Source organism: Vulpes lagopus, chromosome 8 (assembly GCF_018345385.1).
Source record: "Vulpes lagopus strain Blue_001 chromosome 8, ASM1834538v1, whole genome shotgun sequence".
Taxonomy (NCBI): Eukaryota; Metazoa; Chordata; class Mammalia; order Carnivora; family Canidae; genus Vulpes; species Vulpes lagopus.
The window spans coordinates 6,296,403-6,315,989 of NC_054831.1; the positions used below are offsets into that span (position 1 = coordinate 6,296,403).

General features: G+C 41.1%; 1 protein-coding gene and 1 long non-coding RNA gene across 2 annotated transcripts in view; one reads left to right on the plus strand and one right to left on the minus strand.

Annotated features, from left to right (window-relative positions):
• The window catches only part of LOC121496936 (UDP-glucuronosyltransferase 1A1-like), an 81,786-nt gene extending 63,574 nt beyond the window's left edge, over window positions 1-18,212 (minus strand). Inside the window, exon 1 of the mRNA XM_041765857.1 lies at window positions 17,320-18,212. Coding sequence (XP_041621791.1) covers window positions 17,320-18,174 — 855 coding nt within the window. The 5' untranslated portion in view covers window positions 18,175-18,212. The remainder of the gene's footprint in view (window positions 1-17,319) is intronic.
• LOC121496943 lies at window positions 450-4,378 on the plus strand. Its single transcript, XR_005989374.1, has 5 exons — window positions 450-638; window positions 1,216-1,844; window positions 2,121-2,218; window positions 2,623-3,319; window positions 3,656-4,378. It is a non-coding gene; the product is annotated as an uncharacterized LOC121496943 (long non-coding RNA).
• Window positions 18,213-19,587: the final 1,375 nt, after the last annotated feature.

The window sequence follows — 19,587 nt, forward strand, 5'->3', positions numbered from 1 at the left end:
ATTGAGTCCTACATCCTGTTCCCTGCATGGAGCCTGCTCCTCCCTCTGCCTGTGTCTCTGCGCCTTTCTCTCTCTGTCTCTCATGAATAAATAAATAAAATCTTTAAAAAAAAATCTGTGTCACTAAACAAATTCTTACAATGTTAAAAATGTGGCAGCCGAGAAAATTAAGGCCATTCCACCTTAAGTTCAGCGTTAGCACAAGTACAGCCATCTCAGGCCCCTGTGAAGAAGAGCTGACATTTACCTTGCTCCAGTTACAGGAAAAAAACAGTTTACAGCTTAACACTCTAGAAAGCTCCATATCAGAATGAGAATAGAGCTTAATGCCCTTGAAAGCCCCATATCAGAATGTAAACAGAACTTGAGAAATTCCTCCCCCACTTCTGGAGTTCCCCTAGACCAGCCCATAAAACTAAGCTGGAATCCCACCCCCTCGGGGTCCAAGTCCCTGTTCCGCTGCGGCGGGTGCACTTGGACCTGGACCCAAGCTCGAGCTTGCTAATAAACCCTCATGTGTTTGCATCGGTGTCGGCTCCTTGGTGGTTTCTCAGATATGTAATCTTGGGCACAACACTTGGGGACTTGTCCGGGATCCGAGAGACCCCCAGGACCCCATCCAGAGGGTTTCACACATGGTGAGTGCATTCAACTTTTTCCACCTTTTGCGTGCATATTCTCTGAGAGCTCTAAATTGTACTTTTACCTGTAGGAATTCCAATCTGTATTGGGTCGACATTGGCTTAGGTGGACGCGCTGGTGGGCTGTCAACCAGGGGTCTTGAGGAGACGTCCCTTGCCCCTGCCGGGAGGACAGGGTCCTCATCTGTAAGGAGGACAGGGTCCTCACCTGTAAGGAGGACGGAGGTCCTCGCCTGTAGGGAGGATGGGGTCCTCATCTGTAAGAGGTGGAGGTCCTCATCTGTAAGGGGGACTTAGGTCCTCATCTGTAAGGGGGACGGGGTCCTCGTCTGTAAGGGGGATGGGTCCTCGTCTGTAAGGAGGACAGAGGTCCTCGTCTGTAAGAAGGACGGGGTCCTCGTCTGTAAGGAGGGCCGGCTGGCAGCCCTTCAGTTTACTTTTTGTTTTGTCTCCGCGGCCGCACTGGAACGTTTGTCTGCTTTACTGTGTCCTTGTCATAACTGTCTGTGCAAAGTTCTCTGATAATCTGAGAGATCTAACTGGGCTCTTAGATACTGTTCTCTTTACCCACCAGCCTACCTGGGAGGACTGCCAACAGCTCTTGTAGGTTCTCTTCACCACCGAAGAGAGAGAACGAGTTCAGGTGGAAGCCCGGAAGTCTGTCCTGGGAGAAGACAGACAGCCCACCCAAAACCCAGACCTCTTAAACGCAGCCTTCCCCTTATCCTGCCCCACCTGGGACCACAACTTGGCTGAAGGTAATGAGAGGCCCCGGCTCTACCGCCAGACTCTGCTGGCAGGTCACCAGGCTGCCGCACACAAGCCTACCCATCTGGCCAAGGTTTATGATGTGAGACAGGGCAAGGACGACAGTCCAGCAGCCTTCTTAGAGAGAGTCATGGAGGCTTTTAGGCAGTGCACCCCTACGAGCCCAGAAGCCCCGCAATTATCATGGCCTTTGTTAACCAGGCTGCTCCGGACATTAAAAAGAAATTGCAAAGAGTAGAGAGACTGGGAGAGAAGAGCTTGCAGGGCTTGTAATAGTAACAAAAAGAGTCTATAATAATAGAGAAAGTCTGAAAGAGCAGCAAACCAAACTAAGTGACCGGCAGACCTGAAACCTGGTCAAGATCCTGCTGGCCACAACCATGGACGACCCATGGGAAAGACGGAGGCACCTCAATAAGCTGGCTTTGGGGATAGGTAAGGAGGATGGCCCTGGTCCCCATCAGGAGCGCCCTAAGCTGAACAAAAACCAATGTGCTTATTGCAAGGAAGAGGGCCACTGGGTGAAAGAGTGCCCTAACAAAAGATCTAAGGCCCCTGCCAAGATCTTGGAGATGGAGGACCTGGGCGACTAGGGGAGTCGGGGTTTGGCACCCCTCCCCAAGCCCAGGGTAACTCTCAGAGTGGAGGGGCAACCCGTTGAATTCCTAGTGGACACTGGGGCACAACATTCGGTTTTATTACAACCCCAAGGGAAATTGGCAAACAAGACTTCATGGGTGCAAGGGTCCACGGACACCAAACAGTACTCATGGACTACCCGAAGAACTGTGGATCTCGGCATGGGCCAGGTATCCCACTCCTTCATGGTCATCCCTGAGTGTCCCTACCCATTGTTAGGTCGGGATTTGCTCACCAAGATGGGGGCACAAATTCGCTTCCATCCCAAAGGGGCAAAAATCCTAAACAAGGAGGGGCACCTGATTCAGGTGCTTATCCTGCGTTTAGAAGACGAATATCGTCTCCATCAAACGCCCTCAGCCCCAATGACTGACATTGACCATTGGCTGCGGGAATTTCCCCAAGCATGGGCAGAAACTGGGGGGATTGGGCTGGCCCGGCACCGACCGGCCATATACATAGAACTAAAGCCGGGGGCAGACCCTGTCAGGATCCACCAATACCCCATGCCTCTCGTCTCCCTAACCCAGACTGGGACCCCCCTTTGCATGACTGTCAAGAAATTTTGGCACAGGTGCATGGAATCAGAGCTGATCTCCAGGACCAGCCACTGCCAAACGCGGACACCACCTGGTATATGGACGGCGGCAGTTTCGTCCAAGAAGGAATCAGATACCTGGGGGCAGCCGTAACCACTGACCCGATCTGGGGGCATCGACCCTGCCAGACACCCCCAACTATGCTGATGCTGACTTACACTGGATCAAACGCTTGCCTATGACCCAGTGCTTGCGTGGCTGATGGAGGGCCGCAGACTCCAGCATCATCCTGCCGGAGGAACTAGGATGGCGAGTCCTATCCAAAAATGCATCGGAGTCCTCATATGGGAACAAAGAAGATGGAAGACCTCATATGACATGCAAAGATCACTATTAAAGACTCTTGAGCAAAGATTGAGCAGATTGTGGTGAGCTGCCACTCATGCCAGTTAACTAATGCCACCGCCCATGGATCTAACCCGGGCACCTGGCTCTAAGGGGACCGCCCAGGAGCCTACTGGGAAGTGGACTTCACTGAGGTAAAACCTAGAAAATGCGGATACAGGTATTTACTGATGTTCATAGATACTTTTTTCAGGATGGACAGAGGCATTTACCTCCAAACATAAAACAGCACAGAGTGTAACCAAGAAACTGCTGGAAGACATCTTACCGAGGTATGGTTTTCCTGTTAAGATTGGATCAGACAACGGCCCAGGATTCGTCTCTAAGGTAACACAGGGAGTGGCACTAGTACTTGGGGCAGATTGGAAATTACATTGTGTATATAAGGCCCAAAGCTCAGGACAGGTAGAGAGGATGAACAGAACATTAAAGGAGACCTTAAATAAATTAGCCCTGGAGACTGGCCGGGACTGGGTAACTCTCCTCCCCTTCACCCTATATAGGGTGAGGAACTCTCCATATAAGATAGGACTGACCCCCTATGAGATCATGTTCTGTATTCCTCCACCTATTATCCCCAATTTAAAACCTGAGGTGCTTGCTGAGTTTGATGATCACCAACTTCTTTTCTCCCTCCAAACGTTACAACGAACCCATGAGCAGGTGTGGCCTAAGCTGAGGGCCTCTACAAGACTTGGCCACCCCCGGGCACCCATCAATACCGGCCAGGTGACTGGGTTTATGTCCAGAGATACCAACACCAAACACTTCAACCTTGCTGGAAGGGACCCTACATCATGATCCTGACCACTCCCACCACTCTCAAGGTCAACGGGATTACTCCCTGGGTCTGCTACACCCACATCCGGCCAGCTGATCCACATGCCATTCACAAGGACTTTGTTCCAGACTGGAAAAGCCAACTGGACAAGGACAATCCCCTTAAGCTAAGACTGCGCTGTTCTCACCTCTTTCCCACCTCCAAGACTCCCTAGTCTGAAGTTGTCCTTCAAAATAGAAGGGGATTAGACTTAGTCTTCTTACAACGGGGGTGGGGGGGGTGGGGGGGGTTATGTGCTGCCTTAAACATAGGAGGTTACTTCTTCACTGAGACGTAAATGGGAACGAGAAGAGCAACAAGGTTGGTTCGAATCCTGGTTTAATCATTCCCCCTGGCTCACTCTGAGAGCAACCTGGACCCATGATTTGGTCCTTCCTTAGGTTCCTCTGAGAGGCGGAAATGTGGAGGCTTTGAAAATTAGGCCATTCCACCTTAAATTCAGCGTTAGCACAAGTACAGCCATCTCAGGCCCCTGTGAAAAGCCCCATATCAGAATGAGAACAGAGCTTGAGAAATTCCTCCCCCACCTCTAGAGGTCCCCTAGACCAGCCCATAAAACTAAGCTGGAACCCCCCTCAGTGTCCAAGTCCCTGCTCTGCTGTGTCGGGTATACTTGGACACAAGCTCCAGCTTGTAAATAAACCCTCATGTGTTTGCATCGGTGTCAGCTCCTTGGTGGTTTCTCAGATACGTAATCTTGGGCACAAAAAAAAAAAAAGGTATTGAAGACTGTCTTTTAATGGACTTAAGACCAAAAAAAGTGAGCTTTGCTGCCGAGTTTTCCACTGAGAATAAGAGAAAGTCTTGAACATCTGATTCAACTCCTCCATAGTGTAAGTTGTGGAATAAGTCTTCACTGTAAAATTGGAGGATTCCAGCTGCTTGGGTTCTGAATTGGTGTGATAGAATTGAGGGAAGAAGTACAGACACAAAGCCTGTCCCAGGAAAGGGGATGTAACCACACATTCGTAAAAAAAAAAAAATTACATTCATTGCCAGTAATGCACTGGTAAGAACAATAATGAATGAATAGCATTTGCTGACACACATACTTGTACACTTTCCAAATAAGAATACCTTTTGATCTTTGCCTTGGACAAAGATCATGCACTGTATGTCACGCAAAACTCATTTGGAAACAGAATTATTAAGCAATGCCTTTGAGGACTCAGAGCGATCAAAAGAAAAATAAACTTCAAAAAGGTGATATCTTTGCAATTTGTTCCAAGAAATTTTGGTTTTTACTCTCAGGATACATAAGACAATTTTGCCCAGAAAGATATTGGCATCCAAGTTTCCAAGGAAAGACCTGAAGTCACTTACCACTACCTTCCTCGTGGGCAGTGGAACTGTATTCACATGAGTCCCTTACATGCCTCTCATTGCCATGTGTTTGTTCCATATCCAAACTCTCTGAGGCTCCAAAATGCTAAGACTGCCAAATCCCGCCTCCATGGACCATTCTACGGATTGATTGATGGAATGTGATTGTCATCTATATTCAATCACTTTCCCTAGACACATCACATGCAGTGGGTGATCACCTGCCTAACGCTTACCAAAAGCACTCTGCTAGGCATTCTCTCTCTTTTCTCTGGGCTTCTGCATTCCTCTCTGTGATAGACCTCCTCTGTGTATAGACCTCTCTGTGATGGCTGCCCCACTCGGCCTGCTACCTACCTTCAGGAATCTTTGTATCTGTCTCCCACACTCTACCAAGCACTCATTGAGGCCAGAGGATGTATTTTCTTCATATTTGCACCCTCCTCCCACAGGACCCATGCTATGTCTCACACAGAGAAAGCACACAAGGACCCTTTGTTGGATTGGACTGAATTGCATTATGTGAGTTTTCTACACACCTTTATCAGTGAGCTCAGTGGTGTATGTCAGATAAGACCCTGAGTCTTAGTGAGGGATTCTACAGTCAAGTTGGGGGCATAATCTTTGTTAGGAGCCAGCATGTTCCTTCGGAGATGAATGAACTAGGTTACTAGATATTTGTTTAGTCACCATTTTCCTCGGTGACTGAGGAACTTTGAGATTAATGTCTGAAAAATAATATGGTAGCAAATGGTCTTCCTTTCCAGGAGGATCCTTTAGAATACATATCAATAAAGTAGAAAATAGAAGAAAAATAGAAAAAAATCAATGAACCCAAAAACTTGTGCATTAAAAAGATGAACTAAACTTATAAAGCTCTAACTAAACTGATTAGAAAAAAAAGAGAGAAGAAAAAAATTACCAATATCAGGAATGAGAAAGGTGGCATCACTACAGATTCAACAGATGCTAAAGGGATAATAAGAAAGAATATCAAGAATGAATTTATGCCAATATATTCTACAACTTAGATGAAATGAACAAATTCCTCAAAAGATGCAAACTACTAGAGTTTAACAGAGAAATAATACATAAGCTGAATAAAAGTACCTTGTATGTTTTAAGTTGAATTAAGTTTGAATTCAAACTTTCCAACTAATAAAACTTCAAGCCCAGGTGGCTTCACTAATACAAACTACCAAATATTGGAGGAAGAAATAAAACCATTTATTATTCCAGTATACATCCCGAAATGAGCAAATAATATTTCAAGGGAACAGAAAAATAGAGAAATTCCTAATCTTTCTATGAGACCACAGAATTTGTCTCTGAGACCAGCATTGCCACATACCGAAACTAGATAAAGACATCATAAGAAAGAAAGAAAAATTTATAGACCAATACCCTCATATATATTATGCAAAAATTCTATACCAAATTTTAGCAAATCAAATTCAATAATATAATGTATATAAAAATATGAGGTCTATATAATAATTATATACAAAAAGATAGTGGGACTTACACCAAAAAAGGCTGTTTTAACATTAGAGAATCAATCAAGGTAATTCACCATAAAAATAGACTGAAAAATACAACCATATGATCATCTCCATAGGCACAGAAAAAGTATTTGACAAAATCCAACATCCATTACTGATCAAAATTGTCAGAAAACAAGGTAAGAAGGGAACACTGTCTACCTAATAAAAGTATCTATGAAAACCCATAACTAACAACATACTTAATGAGGAATGACTGAATGCCTTACTCCTAATCACATACAAGTCAAGGATGACCATCCTACCACTCCTATTCATAGAAGTTCTGGAGATTCTAACCAATGCAGTCAGTCAGAAAAAGTAAAAGGCATCCAGTTTGGAAAGAAAACTCTAAATGCCTTATTCACAGATAACGTGATCATCTCTGTAGAAACCCCAATAAAAAGAAAGAAAGAAAGAAAGAAAGAAAGAAAGAAAGAAAGAAAGAAAGAAAGAAAGAAAGAAGAATCTACAGGGGAGGAAAAAAGAGAGAAAAACAAATACTGGATCACAAGGGGAGAATTCGAGAGACAAGTGATAACATAAAGGAAAACAATATTAGAATAATTAGGATCCCAGAATAAGAGAAAAGGAGGGGTGCAGAAGGGATATTGGAGCAAATTAAAGCAGAGAATTACCCTAACCCAGGGAAGGAAAGAGGCATTCAAGTTCACCAGGCACAGAGAACCCCCTTCAAAATCAATTAATTAGATCACACCACAACACATAATAGTGAAACTTGCAAATCCCAGAGACGGAGAGAAAATCTTGAATGCAGCTCAGGGGAATAAGTCCATATCCTACAAGGTAGAAACATTAGGTTGGCAGCATACCAAACCACAGCGACCTGGCAGGCCAGAAAGGGCTGGCACGATATATTCAGGGTGATAAATGAAAAAAAATATGCAGCCAAGCATACTTTATCCAGCTAGGATGTCATTCAAAATAGAAAGAGAGATAAAAAGCTTCCAGGACAAATAGAAACTAAAAGAATTTGGATCACCAAAATAGCTCTACAAGAAATATTAAAAGGGACCCTTTAAGCAAAGAGAGAGCCCAGTAGTAACACATACCAGAAAGGAACAGAGACAATCTACAGAAACAGTGACTTTACAGGTAATACAATGCCACTAAATCCATATCTTTCAATAATCACTCTGAATGTAAATAGGCTAAATGTTCCAATCAAAAGACTGTGATCAGATTGAAGAAAAAAACAATAACTATTGATATGCTGTCTGCTAGGGACTCACTATAGACCCAGAGATACATCTAGATTTAAAGTGAGGGTGTGGAAAATATTTATCATGCTAATGGATGTCAAAAGAAATCTGGGGTGGCAAGCCTTACATCAAACAAATAAGATTTATTTTTATTTTTTTATTTTTATTTATTTATGATAGTCACAGAGAGAGAGAGAGAGAGAGAAAGGCAGAGACACAGGCAGAGGGAGAAGCAGGCTCCATGCACCGGGAGCCCGACGTGGGACTCAATCCCGGGTCCCCAGGATCGCGCCCTGGGCCAAAGGCAGGCACCAAACCGCTGCGCCACCCAGGGATCCCCAGACAAATAAGATTTAAACCAAAGACTGTAATAAGAGATGAGGAAGGACACTATGTCATAATTAAGGGGTCTATCCAACAAGAAGATCTAACAATTGTAAATATTTAAGCCCTTAATATGGGAGCAGCCAATGATAGAAGCCAATAAAACCTAAACCCAGCAGGAGAGGAGCAAAAATAAAGATGAGAGCAGAAATCAATGAAATAGAAACCAAAAGAACAGTAGAACAGATCAACGAAACTAAGACCTGGCCTGGCTCTTTAAAAGGATTAATAAGATTGATAAGCCCCTGGCCAGACATATCAAGAAGAAGAGAAAGGACCCAAAACATTAAAATATGAATGAAAAAGGTAGATCACAACCAACACTAAAGAAATACATACAATTATAAAAACATATTATGAGCAACTGTATGCCAACAAATTAGGCAATCTGAAGGAAATAGATGCATTCCTAGAGATGTGTAAACTACCAAAACTGAAACAGGAAGAGACAGACAACCTGAACAGCAAGGAAATTGAAGCAGTAAACAAAAACCTCCCAACAAACAAGAGTCCACAGCCGGATGGCTTCCCAGGGGAATTCTACCAAACATTTAAAGAAGAATTAATACCTATACTCCTGAAGCTGTTTCAAAACAAAACAAAACAAAAAAATGGATTGAAAACTTCCAAACTCTTTCTAGGAGCACAGCATTACCTTGATCCTAAAACCAGACAAATATTCCACCAAAAGGAAAATTACACACCATTATCCCTGATGAACATGAATGCAAAATGCTAGCCAATAGGATCTAACAGTACGTTGGAAGGATTATTCACCACAAACAAGTGGGAGTCATCCCTGAGCTGCAAAAGTGGTTCAACATCCACAAACCAATAATGGGATACACTACATTAATAAAAGAAAGGAGACGAACCATATGATCCTTTCAATAGATGCAGAAGAAGCATTTGAGAAAGTATAACATCCTTTCTTGATTAAAATGCTTCACCAGGTAGGGATAGAGGGAACATACCTCAATATCATAAAAGCTATCTATGAAAAGCCCACAGTCAATATCATTCTCAATGGGGAAAAACTGAGAGCTTTTCCCCTAAGGTTAGTAATATGCAGAGATGTCTAATCTCACCCCTTCTATTCAGCATAGTATTAGAAGTCCTAGCCTCAAAAGTCAGACACAAAAACAAAGAGAAGGCATCAGAATCTGCAAAGAAGTTAAAATCTCACTCTGCACATGACATGATACTCTATGTGGAAAACTCAAAAGACTCCACCCCAACATTGCTAGAACTCATACAGCAATTCAACAAAGTTAACAAGTCAGGAAACAGCAGATGTTGGTGAGGATGCAGAGAGAGGGGCACCCTCGTCAATGTTGGTGGGAATGCAAGCTGGTACAGCCATTCTGGAAAACAGTATGGAGGTTCCTCAAAAAGTTGAAAATAGAGCTACCCTACAACACGGCAATTGCACTATGGTGTATTTACTCCAAAGATACAAATGTAGTGATCCAAAGGGGCACCTGCACCCCAATGTTTATAGCAACATTGTCCACATTAGGCGAACTATGGAAGGAGCCCAAGATGTCCATCGACAGATGAATGAATAAAGATTTGGGATATATATACAATGGAATACTACTCGGCCATCAAAACAATGAAATCCTGCCATTTGCAATGTCATGGATGGAACTAGAGGACAGTATGCTATGCGGAATATTTCAATCAGAGAAAGGCAATAATATGTCATCTTGCTCATATGGGCAATTTAAGAAACAAAACAGAGGATCATGGGGAAAGAGAGGAAAAAATAAAACAGGATGAAATCCGAGTGGGAGACAAACCATAAAAGACTCTTAATCCTAGGAAAAAACTGAGGGTTGCTGGAGCGGAGAGGGGTGGGAGATGGGGCATCTGAATGATGGACATTAAGTAGGGCACAGAATGTAATGAGCACTGGGTATTATGTAAGACTGATGAATCAATGATTTCTACCTCTGAAACCAATAATATATTCTATATTAATTAATTGAATTTAAAGAAAATTTTAAAAATTAAAGTAAATAAATAAAATGTTCTAGGGAGCTAAAAAACCAATTGTATTTCTATATACAAGCAATGAACAATCAGAAATGAAAATTTCAAAATACCATTTAAATAGCATCAAAATTTTGAAATACTTATGGGATAACTCTGACAAAAGATGTGAAACACTGTACCCTGAAAACCACAAAACATTAGTGAGAGAGATTAAAGAAAATATAAATAACTGAAGGGATAAATCACGTTCATGAACTGGGAGGTCCAGAGTTGTTAAGATGACAATTCTCTCCCAAATTGATCTGTAGATACAATATAATCTCAACCAAAATCCCAGCAGGCATTTTTGCAGAAATTGGAAAACTGATTTAAAAACTTATATGGGAATGTAAAAGATCTAAAATGGCCAAAATAACTTTAAAAAAACTTGGAAATGGCATACACTGTATACTTATATCTCCCTAACATTCATATTTGAAACTCTATGCTGATATGATGGTATAAGGAAGTGGAGCTTTGGGGGTTAATTAGGATTTAGATAAGGTAGTGGGGCCCCCATGAATGGGATCAGTGCTTTTATGGGTCAACAGAGACCATGTTCTCTCTCTCTCTCTCCCTCTCTCTCTCTCTCTGTCATGAGAGTATACAAGAAGTCACCAGACTGCAACCCAGAAAAGGGCTCTCACCAGAACGCAACCATGGCAGTAACCTGATCTTGGACTTCAAACTTTAGAACTTCTCTATAGTATTCTGTGACAGCACCTGAGCCTACTGAGACAGAAAGCTAACACTTCTCATTTCAAGACTTCTTGTAAAGCTAGAGTAATCAAGTGTTTCATAAACAGATCATTGAAACAGATTAGAAAGTCCAGAATAAATCCATAGACATATGTACAACTGATCTTTTATGGAGATGCAAAGGCCATTCAGTAGAGGAAACAATAGCCTTTTCGACAATCAGATATCCATCCGCCAGAAAGCAAGAAAAGACATCACCTCTGTCGTCTTCCTCCCAAAATAGCTAAAGTCTGGTTTCATCATGATTTTTTTTTTAAAAAAAAGGACAAACTGAAACTGAGGGGCATTCCACAAAATACCTAAACAATAATTCTCAGAACTTCAAATATCATCAAAATCAAGTAAAGTCTGAGATATCATCACAATTTAGAGGAGACACTCACTATAATATGATATTCTGGATGGGATCCAGGAAATGAAAAAGGACATTAGGTAAAAATCAATGAAATCTGAGTAAAATATAGAGTTTAATCATATCATATTGGTTCATTCATGTGACAAAGGCACTGTAGTAAAATAAGCTGTTAACTATAAGGGAAGGTAGGTACAGAGTATATCGGAATATTTTCAACTGCATTTTACAATATTTCTGTAAATCTAAGTCTATTCTAAATCCAAATTTTATTTTTAAAAAAGGAGAATCCAGGGCAACTAGATGGCTCACTTAGGTAAGCAGCCAACTCGTGGTTTAAGCTCAGATCATGAAAACAGGGTGGTGAGGAGTCCCAAGACCAGCACCATGCTCAGCAGGGAGTCTCCTTGAGATCCTCTCCCCTTTGCTTGTCCCTCCCCCTCTGCTTCTCCTCCACACTCACACACTCTCTCTCTTTCTTTCTCTAAAATAAAGAAATAAAATCTTTAAAAGGAGAAAAGAAAGAGAATGAAAGGGGGGGGAAGAAAAAGAAGAAAGAAAGAAACAAAGAAAGAAACAAAGAAGACAACAAAGACAGAATCCACAAACTGGGAGGAAATATTTCTACACCATATACCTGATTAAGAACTTATGTACTGAATCTATTAAGAACTCTTGAATCTCACTAATAGGGAACATTTTTTATATACACAAAGATTTGAACAGACATTTCACCACAAGACAATAGAGATGGGAAACAGGCACACGGAAACGTGCTCCACATCATTGCTCAATGGAGATGTCAAGTTATAGCTACAATTTAATTTGCACACATCTTAGAATGGCTGAAATGTGAAAGAGAGACCACACCCATTGTTGGTGACTCTCTGGAAGGGCTGGGCACTCATCTACTGCTGGTGAGACCCTACAGTGGATCAGCAGTTTCTTAGAAACCTACACCTGCCATACAGCCCAAGGCTTCCCATTCCTAGGTATTCATCCCGGAGAAAAGAAAGTACACTTCCTGAGTGGCTGATACTTTTCATTTTCTGGTGAAGCTCTGACATCTTACAAAACCTCTGGCTGGGGAGACACCAACACACACACACATCCTTCCCTAGCCCTGATTCTTAGAGATCCCAAGAAGCCCAGCCCACTGTAAGCCTTTGAGATGCAAACTAACCAATCCAGAGCCATAGGAGACAATATTCCTCTGCCTTCATCATCCCAGGCCTAGGGACCAGGCAACCAGGGAACACCCCTATAGCTTAGAACCCACCAGAGCTCTTCACACTAGCCAGTCCTAGGCCGTCTGCCCTGCCCTGACTTGCCTTTCCATGAAAACACCAATGAAGTCAGTGACCCAGGCCCTGTCTGGCTCCTGCTGCTTCTGCCTCCTGACCAACCCTGGTGCTTCCCCATGTAGCCCTGCATGGCAGCCCCTTTCTCTAGGACTTGTGAGTAATATAAACTTTGTTTCCCTGAGCCTCTCCTGTGTCTCCTCTTATGGCCGCACCTAAGGGACCATCATACAAAAGGACACAGAATGCTTCCATCCAAAAACCATTTGTATGGGATACGAATATTCAGAGCCACTTTATTTGAGCCACAGAAAACTGGGAACAGCACAAAGACCTATCAACATGTGACTGGATAAACTGCGCGTTATCCACAAATACAATGCTTCTCTACAATAAATAGGAATGAACTACTACATATGAATCAACAAGGATGAATCTCAAAATAATTTTGCTAAAGAAGCTATGTCAAACAAGAGAGTCCATATTGCATAATTCCATTATGCAAAATTCTAGAAAATGCAAATTAAATACAGTGACAAAAAAGAGAGCAGTGGTGGCTTTTTTTAGGGTGAGTGTTTTATTACCATATACCTAAAACTTACCTTTTCTTACATGATCCCTCTTCTCCCTCAGCATCTTATTACTGACCATCCCCTAGGGGAACCCAGAAAACTTGTACTCCATCTCCAAAGGGATGGGAAAATCTGAACAAACTATTTTTGTATGGCTCATGAGCTAAGAATGGAACTTACAATTTTAAAGAACTATAAACAAAGCAACAAACAAAAAGGTTATTAAACAGAGATCATATATAACCCTGCAAAGGCTAAAATATTTGCCCTTTAAAAAGGTTTGCCAATCTCTGATGCAGCATCATTAATTTACACAAACTAACATGTTCCCTCTTACAACACTAAAATTCACTTTTAATGTGAGTACGATGGAAAGAGTTTAATTATTCTTATTCCCCCCGCCCCTCCAAATTTCCTGATATCACTGGCATGTATTATAAAAGTCTATACATCCTACAGGCCAACAGATATCTTGGTTCTCATTTACTTGCAGTCATGCTAAATAAACCCATCATTATCTTAAGTTTCATATATGGGCACGTGTACCTAGTATGAGTGCAGTTTCTTCAGCTATGTAAAGATTCTGGTGGCTCAGCTCATTTCAAGGTGAGCAGAGCCCCCTTACAAAATGCTATCCTTCCCAGATATGCTTCAGGCTGTGGGTAGTCTGAGTTACATAACCAGCATGCCCACAACACAGATTCACTGAGGGCATGATCCATTTCTAGCCACTACTTAATTCAGAAGGGAAAATCAGGTTCCCACTATATGAGAAAACATGACTTTTGCAAAATTTACTGAGCCTTCAGTAAGTCTCTAATAAAATAATTAACTGAAACATGCCACCAGGTTCTTAATTTGGATTTAGATGCAATGTACTCATCAGAAATCTTACTCTTGAATTTTTCAAGACCATGTCAATCCCAGTGATTGAACCCCAAATCAAACTGACTGAACCAACTATTCAAGATTATTCAATAGGAACTATTGAATAATTGTTCTGAACTAATTGTTCAACAATGTTTCTGAAGGATGTGCTCCAATAAGGCAAATAAGATGTATGAATTTGGGGAGGGATTATTACTGGCAGATGATATTGTATACCTAAGAGTCTTAGAAACTAAGAAGAGAAATTAGGAATGTGGCTAGATAGAAGATAAATGTGGAAAAACCAAAGCTATACATTAATTACTAATAATCACTTCAAAATAGCAATGAAAAATGCCCTGTTCACAATAGTTTCAAAAATAGTAATATGCCTAGGAATAAATGTTACAAGAAAAGTGAAAGGCATATAAAGTAAAATGCAAAAGTTTATTGACACATATAAAGTAAGATCTGAATAAAAAAAGAGAAATACTACAATCCTAAATAGGAAAAGTTCCAAGCAAAATGATGTCATTCTCTCTCAATTTAATAAAAGCATTTTGTCATATAATCAGAACCCTATTGCTTTATTTTATTTAAAACTAGATAAAACAATTCGCAATTTTGTGAAGGAGAGTCAAAAACAAGAATCACCAAGAAAATTTAGAAAAACAGTGAGTATGGGGATTACCTTATGACATATTAAAACAGACTATAGAGCTACTACAATAAAAATATGATACTGGCACATGAGTAAATAAATAAATCAATGGAACAAAACTGAGAGTTCACAAATAGAGTTCAAAAGAGTAAATAAGGGGATCCCTGGGTGGCGCAGCGGTTTGGCGCCTGCCTTTGGCCCAGGGCACGATCCTGGAAACCCGGGATCGAATCCCACATCAGGCTCCCGGTGCATGGAGCCTGCTTCTCCCTCCGCCTGTGTCTCTGCCTCTCTCTCTCTCTGTGACTATCATAAATTTAAAAAAAAAAAAAAGGTAAATAAATCTGGAAATTTAAAATATGATAAAGATGCATTTCAACTGATAAAGAATGGATTTCTTCATTACATGATGTTGGATCCTTGTACCATATAAATTCTTCACTGTAAAAAATGTATTAACCCTGGAAGAATTAAAAATACTAAGACATAGTATGGGAAAAGTGTTTATATATCTCAGGCTTGGGAAAGACCTAAACAAGGTGAAATCCAGAAATCACCAGGAAAAACAGTAACAAGTTTCACCAACCAAAAATGAAACCTCTATATGACAGAAGATAAAGAATAGTCAAAAAATATTTGCAGAACATAAAAAGTGTTAATATTAGTTGTCCTACTACTCAAAAGACTTACACTCATTTCTCTAAAAAAGACAAATGGGGGATCCCTGGGTGGCGCAGTGGTTTGGCGCTTGCCTTTGGCCCAGGGCACGATCCTGGAGACCCGGGATCGAATCCCACATCAGGCTCCCGGTGCACGGAGCCTGCTTCTCCCTCTGCCTATGTCTCTGCCTCTCTCTCTCTCTCTCTCTCTCTCTGTGACTATCATAAATAAATAAAAATTTTAAAAAATTAAAAAAAAAAAGACAAATGGCCCTAGAAAAAGGACTAAAGAAGGTGAATACACAATTCCCAAAAGATGAAATCCAATGGCCAATCTATCTATCAGAATTTTTTTTCTTTTCTTTCTTCTTCTTCTTTTTTTTTTTTTTTTTTTTTTTTTTTTTTTTTTTTTTTTTTGGTTAAAAGAGTTTTAGAAGTCTGACAACATTTGAAGCTGGACAGGGTATGGAAAAACTAGAGCTCTCATGTACTGTTGACCAAAGTGTCAGATTGTTCAATCTTTTGAAAGCAATTTGTTGAATTGGTTATAAGATAATATGGGTGTACCATTTGGCCCAACAACCCCTACTTCTAAGGATATGCAGCCTATACAGACAGAACAGCAAGACTGTTGAAATGTGAGAATGCAAACAAATTATTTAAAAATGTGTAGTATAGTCTTGCTTATAAAGGACACAGTGGGGAAAAAGATTAAAAATCTATCGGTATGGATGAGTTGAATGAACCATGGCGTATCCAAAGTAAAGAATTTTATGTAAATATTAAAAAGAATGCAACAGGGGCACCTGGGTGTCTCAGTCAGTTAACTTTCTGCCTTGGGCTCAAGTCATGATCCCAGGGTCCTGGGATGTAGGCCTGCATTGGGATCCCTGCTCAGCGAGGAGACTGCTTCTATTTTTCCCTCTGCTGTCCCCCTCCTTGTGCTCTCTCTCTCTCTCTCTGTCTCAAATGAATAAATTAAATCTTTTAAAAAAGGGATGAAACAGATTTTTTGGATTGACTATAAAGATGTTCATAATTTATTAGTTAGTGAAGAAACCAAGGTAAAGAACAATAGGTACAATCCATTATAGATTTTATTTTAATAAAATAGGTGTGATAATTTACATTAGATATCTGCATATACATAAAATACTTTCAGAAAAACGGGAGAAATACCATATAAAATATCTAAGGGCATTTCTACATGCCAATATGATTATTCCTATATGGGACAGCTGGGTACTCAGCAGTTGACTATCTGCCTTTGGCTCAGGGCCTGATCACAGAGTCCCAGGATCGAGTCCCATATTGGACTCCCTGCACTGAACCTATTTCTCCCTCTTCCCTTGTCTCTGCCTCTCTCTCTCTCTCTGTCTCTCATGAATGAATGAATGAATAAATAAATAAATAAATAAAATCTTTTTAAAAAAGGATTATTTCTGTATGGCAAAATCTATGGCATTAGATTTTTTCTAAAAAAACTGAAATTTCAATTCTTAGTGTGTTTTTCAGTAGTTGCCAAAGGATAGTTCTACAAAATGCACCCTAGAAATTATATACAATTATATCAATTGTATACAAATACATGTCAAAGAGGGCAGCTTTATAAGACTTGCTAATGCATGAATCAATGAATTGGCACAAAAGAATTCTTTCAACCAGGAAAAAAAAAATCTCCAAATGTAAATGTCAAATCTGGGGTTCAGGAGTGTAAATGTCAAATCTGGAGTTCAGTGGGAATCTTTTTTTTTTCTAATGTCCAAAGCCAGATTATTCTTACTACACAAAAGAGGAGGTAACTTACCTTTGGCAATGGCTTTCCCTCCTGGCAGTTGATGCCTCCAATGAAGACCATGTTGGGCATCACAGGTTTGGGATAGTCCAAAACAAAGTCAGCTCTTAACAACCAAATTGACGTATGGCTATAGAGATCATAAGGCGTGACAGTCGTTTGGAGAATCTCAGATGCAACTTCCAAAGGAGTTTTTAAAAAATTGTGGCAAAATAAATGTTCCTCCAGGTGGAAGATGTGATTCCTCACTCTCTCTCTGAAACTCATGGCATCTGACAACATGGAGAAAGGTCTAGGAACATAAGAAAGGGGACTGGGGCACTGTGTGCTTTCCTCAAGAAAATGGCAAAATAATCCCCTGGTGAAGACCACGGATGGGAGTGAAAAATACTTGGCTACAATTAAGCCACACACATCAAAAGGATCCAGAAACACTGCATCAAAAGAACTCTCCTTTATGTATTCTACTAATTTTGGATCACTAAACAAATTCTTACAATGTAAAAAATGGGGTTGAAGACTGTCTTTTAATGGACTTAAGACCCAAAAAAGTGAGCTTTGCTGCCGAGTTTTCCACTGAGAATAAGAGAAAGTCTTGAACATCTGATTCAACTCCTCCAGATTGTAAGTTGTGGAATAAGTCTTCACCGTAAAATTGGAGGATTTTCCCAGTTGCCAACTCACCTCTGGTATGATTAAAACCACCTCATGCCCTCTTTGGATGAGTTGCTCCACAACCAAACGCATGGTAAACCAGTGGCTCCCATCCATGGGTACTACCAGCAGCTTGCCTGCCTCAGCAAAGCCAGATGTCAGCAGGAGACACACACACAACAGAGGAAAGCCGGTTAAAATTGTGGCAGCCATGGGAAAACTGCAGCACAGGGCAATGCAGCTGCTTGGGTTCTGAGTTGGTGTAATAGTCCGTGGAAGAAGTACAGGCACAAAGCCCGCCCCAGCAGAGGGCGTGTATTTACACATTCATGAAAAAAAAAAACTACACTCATTGCCAGGGATGCACTCCTAAGAACGATAATGAATGGGTAGCATTTGCTGACAAACATGCTTGAAAATTTTCCAGACAGCAATACCATTTGATCTTTGCCTTGGACAAAGATCATGCACTGTATGGCATGTCAATGCTCTTTTGGAAACAGAAATATTAGGCAATGTTTTGAGAACTCAGAGTGATAAAAAGGAAAGTAAATATCAATTAAAGTGATTTTTTCCAATTTTTTCCAAGGAAAGCTTGGGTTATCCTCAGGATACATCAGACAATTTTGCCCAGAAAGAGATTGGCATCCCAGTTTCCAAGGGGGACATGAAGTCACTTACCACTAGCTTCCTCATGGACAATGGAACTGTATTCACAAGAGCCTCTAAAAAGCCTGGCATTGCCACCGGTTTTTCCACTTCCAAACCCTTTGTGGGCTACAAAAGGTTAAGAGTGCCAAATCCTGCCTCCATGGACCATTCTAGGGATTGACAGATGGAATAGGACTGTCCTCTATATTCAATCACTTTCCCTACACACATCACATGCAGTGGGTGGTCACTTGCCTGAAGCTTGCCAGAAGCACTCTGCTAGGCATCCTCTCTCTTTCCTCTGGGCTTCTGCATTCCTCTGTCTAGACCTCTCTGCTGAAGGCTGACCTCCTTTGGCCTGCTACCCACCAGCAGGAATCTTTGTATCTGTCTCCCAAACTTTACTGAGCACTTGTTGACGCCAGAGGGTATATCTTCTTCATATTTGCATTTTCCTTCTACAGGACCCATGCTATGCCTCACACATGGAAAGCACACAAGGGCTTTTTGTTCCATTGGACTGGATTGCACTGTGGGAGTGCACTAATGGGTGTATGTCAGATAAGACCCTGAGAAACATTTACTGAGGGATTCTAAAGCCAACCTGGGGGCATAATCTTTGTTAGGAGCCAACATGGCTTCTTCTGAGTTGCCCAAACTAATACTAGACAAATAATAATATTTGCTTAGTCACTGTTTATATCAGGGACTGATGGACTTTCAGATGAATGTCTAAAAAACAAAAATGAAGGCACATGATCAATCTTTCTGGATGGCTTACTTCAGAATAGATATCAATAAGATATAAAATAGCAGAAAATCAATGAACCCAAAAGCTGGTTCTTTGAGAAGATGAATTAACCTGATGAAGCTCTAGCCAAACTGATCAGAAAAAAAAAGAGAAGAAAAAATTATCAACATCAGGAATGAGAGAGTTGGCATCGCTACATATTCCACAGATGTTAAAAGGATAAT